At 42.4% G+C, this 11651-nt stretch overlaps 1 protein-coding gene across 7 annotated transcripts in view; it reads right to left on the minus strand.

Annotated features, from left to right (window-relative positions):
- The window catches only part of ate1 (arginyltransferase 1), a 270016-nt gene extending 259060 nt beyond the window's left edge, over positions 1–10956 (minus strand). For 3 of the 7 annotated variants that reach the window (XM_078564786.1, XM_078564785.1, XM_078564782.1), the window contains exons 1-2: positions 9559–9694; positions 2263–2326 (exon numbers count right to left, since the gene is read on the minus strand). In XM_078564786.1, the coding sequence (XP_078420912.1) occupies positions 2263–2326; positions 9559–9658 (164 nt within the window). In that variant the 5' untranslated portion in view covers positions 9659–9694. Of the gene's footprint in view, positions 1–2262; positions 2327–9558; positions 9695–10468 lie in introns of those variants that run through there. The other 4 variants (XM_078564788.1, XM_078564787.1, XM_078564783.1 and 1 more) reach the window with 3 other exon arrangements.
- Between the last annotated feature and the right edge of the window lie 695 nt (positions 10957–11651).

The following is an 11651-nucleotide window of genomic DNA, read 5'->3' on the forward strand; positions in this document are numbered from 1 at the left end:
TCGATGACACTTTGCATCACTTTACTGGTTATTGAGGGTATACTGATGGGGCGGTAATTGGCCAGGTTGGATTAGTCCTGATTTTTGTGGACAGGACATACCTGGACAGTTTTCCACATTGCTAAGTAGATGCCAGTGTTGTAGTTGTACTTGAACAGCTTGGCTAAGGACACAGCTAGTTCTGGAGCACAAGTCTTCAGTACTATTGCTGGAATATTGTCAGGTCCCATAGCCTTTACAATATCCAGTGCCTTCAGCTCTTGATATCACATGGAGTGAATCGAATTGGCTGAAGGCTGGTATCTATGATGTTGGGAACCTCAGGAGGCCGCCGAGATGGATCATCCACTCGACACTTCTGGCTGAAAATTGTTTCAAATGCTTTAGCCTTGTCTTTTGTGCTGATGTGCTGGGCTCCCCCATTATTGAGGATGGGGATATTTGTGGAGCCTCCTCCTCCTGTCAGATGTTTAATTGTCCACCACCATTCACGACTGGATGCGGCAGGACTGCAGATCTAAGGTCGCATCCGTCGATTGTGGGGTCACTTAGCTTTGTCTATCATGTGCTGTTTTCAGTGTTGGGCACACATTTAGTCCGGTGTTGTAGCTTCACCAGGTTGACACCTCATTTTTAGGTATGCCTGGTGCTGCTCCTGGCAGGCCCTCCTGCACTCTCCATTGAACAAGGGTTGATCAAATGGCTTGGTTGTTATGGTAGAGTGGGGGATATGTCAGGCCAAGTGGATACAGATTATGTTGTCTACAATTCTGCTGCTGATGGCCCAAAATGCCTCATGGATGCCCAGTTTAAATTGCAGATCTGTTCGAAATGTATTCCATTTAGCACGGTGGTAGCATCACAACATAATGGATGGTACCCTCAATGTGAAGACAGGACTTCGTCTCCACAAGAACTGTGTATCGGTCACTCCTACCAATACTGTCATGGACAGATGCATCTGTGAGCGCAGGTTGGTGAGGACAAGGTCAAATAGGTTTTTCTCTCGTTGGTTCCCTCGCCACCTGCCGTAGACCCAGTCTAGCAGCTATGTCCTTTAGGGCCCGACCAGCTCGTTCAGTAGTGGTGCTACCGATCTATTCTTGGTGATGTTCATTGAAGACCCCACCCAAAATACATTCTGTGCCCTTGCCATCCTCAGTGCTTCCTCCAAGTGGTGTTCAGCATGGAGGAGTACTGATTCATCAGCTGAAGAAGGGCAGTAGGTGGCAATCAGCAGGAGGTTTCCTTGCCCATGTCTGACCTGATGCAATGAGACTTCATGGGGTCCAGGGGACTCCCATGGCAACTTCTGACTGTGTACCACTGTGCCGCCACCTCTGAATAGTGATGGTGGTGTCCGGGACATTGTCTGTAAGGTATGATTCCATGAGTATGATTACGTCAGGCTGTTGCTTGATTAGAATTTGGGACAGTTCCCCCAATTTTGGCACAAGCCCCCAGATGTTAGTAAGGAAGACTTTGTAGGGTTGACAGGGCTGGGTTTGCTGTTGTCGTTTCCTGCACCTAGGTCAATGCCAGGTGGTCCATCCAGTTTTATTCCCTTTTGTAGACTTAGTGGTTTTGATACATCTGTGGCTTGCTAGGCCATTTCAGAGGGTATTTAAGAGTCAACCACATTGCTGTGTGTCCGGAGTCACATATAGGCCAGACCAGGTAAGGATGGCAGATTTCCTTTCTGTGAATCAGATGGTGTTTTACAACAATTGATAGTTTCATGATCACTATTGCTGAGACTAGCTTTTTAACTCCAGATTTATTAACTGAATTTAAATTCCATCAGCTGCTAAGGTGTGATTCAAACTCATGTCCCCAGAGCATTAGCCTGGGCCTCTAAATTACTAGTTCAGCGACATCACCACTCTGCCTCCCCTAAATTTATACTGATGCTTCTGTGCAGAACTGAGGCAGTGCTGCACCACTGGAGGCCCAGTCTATTCTCTCAACACATGATTCCATGGCACTAATCAAAGAGGGATAACTATATACGAACAACATATGTCCCCCAAGAAATGTCACAAAAGCAGACAATCTGACCTTTTATCCTATTGCTGTATGGGAACTTGCTACATGCAAATTGGCTGCCATGTTTCTCTACTACAATTCAAAAGTACTTCAATAGTGTAAGCCATTTTGGGATGGCCCGAGGATGCGAAAGATCTATATTACAAAAATGCAAATTCTTCTGTGCTGGATCAAACATGACATTAATATACAATATCTCTTAAGAATGGTACTTGCCTCCTCCACCCTCGGTCAATTAGGTCTTGATAGTCCTGAACAGACATGGCATGAGCCCACATACCTGCAACATAAATACTTTAAAACTTTAGAGCTGCTCAGGTTATCAAACAAAAGTTTTAATACATACATAATACCAAAATAAAATTTGCAGTAAGAAATTTAAGAATGCTCAGTAATGCCAATTTGCCATATTTATTATGGAGATACGACAGTTTAAATAAACTCAGACTGTTCCAGTTTTTCCGAGTCTTACTGAACTGACATCCCCCACATTGTTTTCCACCCATTTTGTGCTTTCCTTGCACTACTCTCGTCTGGTGATTCTTCAGCACAACCCCACCCACCCCTCCCCCATCCGCAGCTGCCCACTCCCCCCCGCCACCGAAGACAAAAGCATCAGGCCTTGCTTTAAATATTGGTGACATTGTCCAACAGAGAGGGATGTGGAACACAAAGTTTCAGTTTGTGCTGCACCAGAAGCAAATGTTCAAAAGAAGCCAGAAACCACCGTCCCTCCCCAACTACAATCAACTCTTTCGCACATAGATTTAAAATTGTCACCAAAAATCTAGAGGGAAAAGGAGAAGAGAGTTTTTCCACTCAGAGTTTTCAGGATATGGATCTCTATCTAAAAAGATGGTTGAAGCTGATTCCGTAAATCATTTTTAAAGGGGGTTGAACAGGTACTTGAGGATCAGGAGCTTAACAGACATAAAGAAAGGACGTGGGACTCAATTCCAAAATCCAGAGCAGACACAACAACCACATGGTCTCTTTCAGTGCTGTAAGTTTCTATGATTCTTTCCAGTGAGATAATAGTTTCCTTGATCAATACTGCAACCCCTTCCTTCTGTGTCTTTCCTGAATACCTCGGGCAATTTCCCAATCCTCCCCTCTTTGACCCAGGTCTCTGTTGTTGCCAATATGTTATAGGTCCATATGGCAAATTGTGCCTGCAGTTCAACAATCGTATTTATAATGCTGTATATTTACATACATTCACTCCAAACCCATGTTAGACTGCCTCATATTTGCCCAGTTCGATTACTCCTGGTTTTGGGCTATTCTTTACTCTATTGCTTTTTGTCCCTCCCAATCCTCTTTGCACCTTATTTCTCCTCTCTAAGATTTTATGCTGGTTGCCATTCCCCTGCCAAATTAATTTAAACCCTCCTCTACACCAGATAACCTCCCCACGATGAAGTTGGTCCCAGATGAGGTGCACCCTGTCCTCTTGAAAAAGGTCCCAATGCCCCAGACACCCAAAACCATCCCGCCTGCATTATTTCTTCAGGAATAATCCAGAAATTACTAATTTGGATGTCCGTTTTTTATAAACTTCTTCGCTACCTCCTGAAATTCTGACTGCAGAACCTCAACCCTTTTCAGATCAATAAAATGTCACATTTAAAAATAAAAGCCAGTTACAACAGTATGATCCAAGCAGAGACATTAACTACGTTTCACTACCTTATCAGCCCAACTAAATGTTTAAATTAATTTTGTTTACAGAAACAAACCATGACATTGATAATATTTACATCACATGAAAAGCTTTCAGCAACAAAACAACCACCATAAAGAGGAAATACAGCTTTCTACACAAAGTACTGCACATCTTATTCTTTCAATGCAATCTCTTAGCCTCACACAGAATCCACCTGGCACCTGCAAAACCTGTGCTCCAGTACCTAATCCCATAAATTTTATGCAGTTCCAATTTATTTATTTTTACAAAGTAAAACCAGTATTTAGTAGTTTGCTCTATGTATCATTAAAGAAGCTCTTTTCTAAAGACTCTCCAATGATTCCTTCATTGTGCCTATTGTCAGGTTGAACAAAGCAATGCCTCTAGTCACCAAACAGTTGCAGTACTTGCGGAGTGTCCAGGTCATTTGCATGCTTTTCCATGATATGTTGAGTAAGAAACTGGCTAAAGGCTCGTTACCCGAAGGGCCTGGTCTGCACTGTGATTCTGTGATACCTCCCCAGTTTCATTCCCCTAATGTTTCAATGCACATCTGCATTGTCCAGTTGTCACATCTAGCCATGCCATTTTGGTCTTCGGATTGATCTATACTGCCAAGTTGTTTACTGTCCACTAATAAGCTGTTTAGGAGCCTGGGACTGAAAAACCAGTGCATCCCAATCAACTATTCAGGGGCCCAAGGAACAGAGAAAGACATGTACCTTATGAAGAATGTACATGCCAAAAGGCAAGATGGTGGCATAGTGGTAAGCCCAGGTTAATGCTCTGGGAACATGAGTTCAAATCCCAATACAGCAGCTGACAATGATGGAATTTAAATTTAATAAATACAAAGCTAGTCTCAGTCATGGTGACCACGACAACTATCATTCATCGTTGTAAAAACCCATCGGGTTCATTAATGCTCGAGGGAAGGAAATCTGCCATCCTTACCAAGTCTAGCTTACCTATGACTCCAGACACACAGTAATGCAGTTAACTCTTAACTGCCCTCTGAAATAACATGGCAAGCCATTCAATTCAGGAGCAGTTATGGATGGGCAACAAATGCTGGCCTTGCCAGCGACACCCACATTCTATGAAAGAATAAAAACACATAATGGAGGTGTACAGGGGAAGAAATAGCTGGAGGAAAAGGCAGCAACAAAAAGCAGAAACACGATGCAGTCTAAGGATCACTAAAGTTGCAGTGAAGCATCAGAAAAAGTCAGTCCAACAGAGAAAAGGGAGTCTAATAGGGAAAGAGAAAAAGGAGAGTAACAGAAATAAACACCATGACCTCTCTGGAGGAACCAATACTTTATATTCTACTTTATTGAAAATTCATGGAAGACAAAAAAAAAACAAAGTTGACACGAGGAAATGAGGAATACTATAATATATGAATAATATCAAATTTATACAGCTGCCTTAAGTTGGCAAGGGGACAGCTGGGACAGTGGTTCTCAAACTGGGATCTTTCCAGGGAGTCTGTGGCATTATGTGAATGGGATATGCTTCCAGCAGGACACTGGGGAGCAACCACTTCATTGGCATTGAGGCCAAAATAGCACAGGAAATGCCCACAGAACCAGATTTGTGGGACTCTGACTTACTGAGAATTCTGTGTGAGGAGATGGATAGTTCCAGACACACAGAGAATGGTAATGCAGGGCTGGGGCAAGTTTTTTTTCTTTCATGAGATATGGGCATCGCTGGCAAGGCCAGCATTTGTTGCCTATCTCTAACTGCCCTTGAACTGAGTGGCTTGCTGGGCCATTTCAGGGGGCAGTTAAAAGTCAACTACATTGCTGTGGGTCTGGAGTCACATATAGGCCAGGCCAGATGAGAACAGATTTTCTCCCCTAAAGGACATCAGTGAACCAGATGGATTTTTACGACATTCAGTGATGGTTTCGTGGTTACCGTTACCGAGGCAAGCTTTTAATTCCAGATGTATTAATTGAATTTAAATTCCACCAGCTGGCATGGTGGGATTTGAACCAGCATCCCCAGAGCATCATTCTGGGCCTCTAGATTACGAGTCCAATTACATTATCACTATGACACCATTTCTCCCTTAAGTAAGAGCCACCATGTCAGGCTTGTCCAAGTGCAAGGAATAATGATCAAGCTGAGCTTCGCAGTCCCAATTGCAGTAGCAATCCGATGACAAGAGTGTCACACGCTAGGCAGTGATTTTCTTACTCAGACAGACTGCTTGTTATGAAACAGCAGTTGGTAAAGCTGAGTTATTTAAAAATCTCAAACGGAAACTTAAAAACATAGGTTATGACAGTTGTTTAAAGTGGTACGATTGAGGTGCAGCTCTAAATTCAGGAATCAGACCACCAGTTCTCGAGGGGTTTTTATATCAAACTATATGAAACGTTTATTAATTTACACAAGTTAAATATATATACATGACTTAAATTATCATAACTTTTAACAAACTCCCAAGCTAATCTCCATTAAGGCAACAACAGCCTATAGATTTTAAACAGATACCAGGCAAAGCATTTTTACCTTACAAGTTCAAAATGAAGTTCCTTTCACTTTGGTTCCTTTGCAGATACAGTGGTAGGCTTACAGGCTTTGATCTTACATTGCCTCTGCCCTGCACACACAGAACTGCCATCAGTTATACCCAGCACATCTCATTGGATGTAAATTCTCACTGTATCACCAGCCCCTTTGAACTCCACCTTTTCTAACAATAAAACCCCTTTCATAGTACCAATTTTATTAGTAATATAAACATTGCTTGGTCTTTGCTAGCTAGGTGCCAGATTTCACTCTCTTCTTGAATACTCTATTCAACAAAATGCACTCTACCACTCTTACATCTCAAAACTAGTATACATCAAAGCACCCAGACAAGCTGGCTTTAATCCAGTTAAGATACACCCACAGACTAACCTTCTATTTAAAAAATAATAATTTCCAATAATATACATTAATAGCTTCATGACACCAGTAAACAGCAGAGGGGGAGAAAAACACCATGAAACATTCAGCAACTGTGCAGTGAGTGGGTGAGTGGTGAAGGATTACACCTGAAATGCCCAACAAGATCCAACAAACCTCATCCCACTCCAAGGGCAGGGAAGTGTGGTGCAGCAAAGTGCTCAACAGATATGCTGCTGAACCTTTTCAGCTGAAGCAAAGATACAAGTTTTCACATCACTCATCACATTAATGTTCACTATATCAGGCAGCCCTGTAAAACTTTCCTGCAAATCACTTCAACAGGACACTGACGAATTTTACATTCAGAAATGTAAATGTGCAAAGAGTTTATAGTGCAATTTAGATGGGTGGGGTTCCATGGTTCATTTAATTTGAAAAGGGGTTCTTCAACCAAGAGTTTGAGAACCACTGTTAGGGCATGATCTCTGCAATACTACAGGGGAGAGGAAAGAATCTCAAGCCCAAGCGTTTAAGTAATCAATGACAGCTTCAGTAGTATGCTGCAACCTTTGCACTATTGCCCACAGTGCTGGCCTAGATTGTGCATTGCCTAGGGCTCTGGTAATAATTGGCAAGTGCACCACTTCCGGGTTACTTTCAGTTTCAGGTAACGCAAAGTCAGTGGGGCAATGGAAATACAAGTTTCAGGAATCAAATTCTTGAAGGAGAAAGAATTTGGGGGTGGGGTAAGGTTGAGTGCAACTGGGGCTCTAAACAAACTTTCGTAGTTCAGCCTAACTGTATATGCCTTGGCATTTAACTAGCAACTTAAAAGAGCAATCTATAATTTATGTTAAAAAGACTGGTATGTAATAGATGGTACCAATATTCTTTCTTCTCCAGTCCGCCCTCCAAGTGCATTTCTTAAACTTCTACTTTTTCAAAATTTAAGGGCTTTTATTTGAATGATTTTCAAGACAAGGTTTATATCAGTCAGGGAAAATCATTCTTCTGTTTCCAAAAATGCTTAAAATCCAACAGCAGCCGTGGGCATTTTGCATTTGGGCTTCCACTTAATTTCAAAATGAACATTTCCGTTCTGACAGCTTGTTTATTTATGCAGCTAAAATTGCAGTGACGCCCAGTCCTTAAGAATTCTTATGTGGCTCTGTACTCATTCAGTTAAACTGAGTTAGGATTAGCAACTCTTGCCCCTGTCATCCCTAATACTCTCATACATGGCACTTTCAACATTGCACCTGGATGAACAAGCACCATATTCAATCCCAAGTATAGAGGCGGTTTCTCTGACAGTATGAATGCTAGGACAAGAAATACCCATTCTACAAGTGCAACTTTGGCATTTTATGCAGATGTATTTTGTGGACATGAATGATTTTCAATATAAGTAATTTCCTTTAAAACTGATTGAACGGTGAAAATTCCAAAAATTCCGATCTCCGCTGACTGAAGCAGTGAACAATCTACACGGTCCAAACTTACTATGCCTAAAATAATAATTCCAAGGTGTTTAATGAATGGTAGCCAACTGCCAATGTGCTTTGGAACTCTGCATTTATATTGTACACAATGGTTTGGGGAAATCACAGTGAGTTGGCGCCCCTGCTTTGCACCTCCTGGAAACTGGATCTATAACAGCATAACGATGAATCCTGAGTGAAGTGTGAATACATTTGGTGGATTATCAGTAGAATAACAAAAAATAAACAAAAAGGAGATTAATAATTTAAACTAAAAAAGTCATCAAGAACAAACCTATCTATCTTTTCTTTACCATGTTCTATTTGTTTCTATATGTTACCTTCTATTGCATGTAACAGGGAAATTCTTAGCATGAACATGCCTGCTACAAGCAGTGGGAATTGTATATGCAAACTGCAGGAAAATGGCACATGATCAGACATCACATTCTCAATTCTCCAAGAACATGTTCATCCAGAGTTGGAAATCCTATCATCTATTAGATGGTAGCGGTTGTGGTTTTGGAAGGTGCTGTCCAAGGCTCCTTAGACAGCACCTTCCAAACCCATGACCACTACCATCTAGAAGGTCAAGGGCAGCAGACACATGGGAACACCATCACCTGGAAACTCCCCTCCAAGCCACTCACCATCCTGACTTGAAAATATATCATTGTTACTGGATCAACATCCTGGAACTCTTTCCCTAACAGCACCATGGGTGTATCTACGCTACATGGACTGCAGCGGTTCAAGAACACAGCGCACCACCACCTTCTCAAGGGCAATTAGGGATGGGCAATAAACACCAGCTTAGCCAGCAATGCGCACATCCCATGAATGAATTTTTAAAATCTGAGCATGTAAAGACAAGAATTGGGCTAACATCCTCCAACAACGAATAAGTGGATTTTGTCTGAATATAAGTTAGACACCCTACCATATGTTATGTCATGCCGCAGAATAAAAGTTATGAAATAGGATAGGGTAAATAGACTGGAGCACAACATTTGATTTATTACAGTAAACATGATGCATGTCTGAGCTATGCTGGAATCAAAGCCCTCTCCTTGAAACCTTGGGAATCACAGGTGGAGGGAGGGGAAAGGAAGGTGTAAACCTGATAAAAACAAGATAAAAACAAAAAAACTGCGGATGCTGGAAATCCAAAACAAAAAATAAAAACCTGGAAAAACTCAGCAGGTCTGGCAGCATCGGCGGAGAAGAGCACAGTTGACGTCCTCATGACCCTTCAACAGAACAAACCCTGAACCTGCCCGACTCCTGGGGGGGCTGTTTGCCTGGCCTCATCAGGAGGAAAAGATAGGCCTGGTCCGTCCTCTCCACATAAACACCCTCCCTCTCGGGTCACTCAACTTTTTGAATCACACATCCGGACATTATAGTGGATTTTTTATGGTTTGGTACTCTCACCGTTGGAGTAGTTGCTGGAGGTCCCCTTGCAGTAGCCGCATTTGTAGCCATCGTCCTCGGTGAAATACTCGAGGATAGTAACAGCGCTGCCTTCGGCCATGATCCCCAAACAGCTGTTGCCGGGCACACAGCGCGCGCCCAGGCGGGGCGGCGCGGCCAGCCAATCAGGAAGCAGTTGGGGGAGTTTGGGAGGGAGGGAGGGGGGGGGTGGTCAGCGGTGAGTGGGTGGGGGGAACGCGCCCGCAGTTGGTCCGGGGGCGCGCACGCTTTTGCGTGTCCCCGCCCCCGCTTTGCTCCTCCAACTGTTCACATCTCAATGCGAGGGCAAAGGGATCTCTGTGTACAGCCTGGGTCCCCTGGAGGAGGAGCTGCTGCTGCCGCCGCCAGCTGTGTGATCGCTATTTATCTCTATAATTTAAAAAGCGCAGCACCTCCGAACAGGTCCTGTAGAGGCAAAAACTCAGCAGCTCTAACAGCATCTGTGGAGAGAGAGAAAAAAAATCAGAGTTAACGTTTCGAGTCCTTATGACTCTTGTTCAGAGCCGGGAGCAGATGAGGTGCACACGTTGTGATTGTGTCTTTCATTTAAAAAAAAATGAATATGTTCCCCGGAGTAAAAACACCATCCCGGCTAACGCAGCCAAAAATCCTCGATTGAATGCTCGAGCTCCTGTGTGAGGCCGGTGTGGCTGTGATAGTGAGAGAATTAAAAGGTGAATTACGAGGTTGAAATATTCCATCGAGATGCCGGACCGGATTTATTTTGTGAAAGGTGGTTGGGAGACACTCACTCACACACAGGCCTGTATTCACCATTCAGCCTGGGCCAACGTTATTTAGTGAGGCGCGCTGCTGACACGATTGAAAAGGGTTTAAATCCATTTGAGGCCCTGTTGAGCTTCGGACTTACCCGCGGACACTTTACCATCGTCCGAGCCGCAGTATCCACAGCGATAATCGGACTTTAAACCTTTATATTCCACAGTTGAATACATCCCATGTTGTTTTTGTTTGGCCCGGTCCAATCCAGTAGCAATTCGTTTTTACATTCCCGACCGACACGACCAGGCTTTACCGGAATTTTAAAAAAAAAACTGTGGTAACGCCAAGTCACATGCCAACTCCGAGCAGTAATGTTCGTTTGCAAAGCCGATGTGCTCCTTTAGCACTCTTTAAAAAAAAAACACGATCAAAAAATCCCTAACAATCAGATATGTGGCCGAGGAATGCGGAGGAGGGTACATGTTGTGACACACCAAATTTACAAATTTAGCAATGACCAATTCACCTTTTGCAAAATATTTTAAGGTACGAGTGGTTTTAATTTTCTCCTTGTGTATTGATGTAAACATCACAATGATGCAGTTTTGCGTCTTCTCGTTAGCTATTTATAATCAAGTTAATCATTGTTGACTGGGCTAGCAGTGCTGATGTGTGCAACTTTTATTTAATTCCCTTCACTGCCCTACTTAAGAGGAAAAAGTTATACCTGGGCAGAATGAACTTTACTCCGGAGTTTCCAATACGCGAAGATCATAACTATCACATTGATTTTTCTAAATCACATAGTAAAGCTGCTATTAGAACAGCAGGTGCAGAGTCATAATCTAAAGTAAATGATTCTCTTCTACACAACGAGATCGAGTGAACGTTTATCAAATGCACCTTTAACCTCCAAATCATTAAACATTTTCCTATGTACTTGTTCTTCCAAAAGTTAAATGCAACCAAAGTTCTGAAATGATTGTCATTGATCTAAATGTTAAATATACTGTTTAGCATTTTGTCATGGCTCTTATCCACATTTAATAACAAATAAATACATTAAAATAAGTGAGAGATTTACAATAATGTACAAAATAAAGTGATAGAATGAGGAAAGCTCAGAGTGGAGAAATCATTGTTTTGTGATTCTGTACTAGCATCATGTTACATATCAAATTATATACTGTATTACGTTGTTTATACCATACATTAAGTAATCTTCGCATAAATATTAAATAAAAATACATTGATGTGCAGCATGAAGACAGGTTCCAATAATGTCACAAATGTCCCCAACTCCGTATTATGAATTATATTCAATCATGCCT

The sequence above is a fragment of the Cetorhinus maximus genome, chromosome 20 (genome assembly GCF_964194155.1).
Source record: "Cetorhinus maximus chromosome 20, sCetMax3.hap1.1, whole genome shotgun sequence".
In the NCBI taxonomy this organism is placed as follows: Eukaryota; Metazoa; Chordata; class Chondrichthyes; order Lamniformes; family Cetorhinidae; genus Cetorhinus; species Cetorhinus maximus.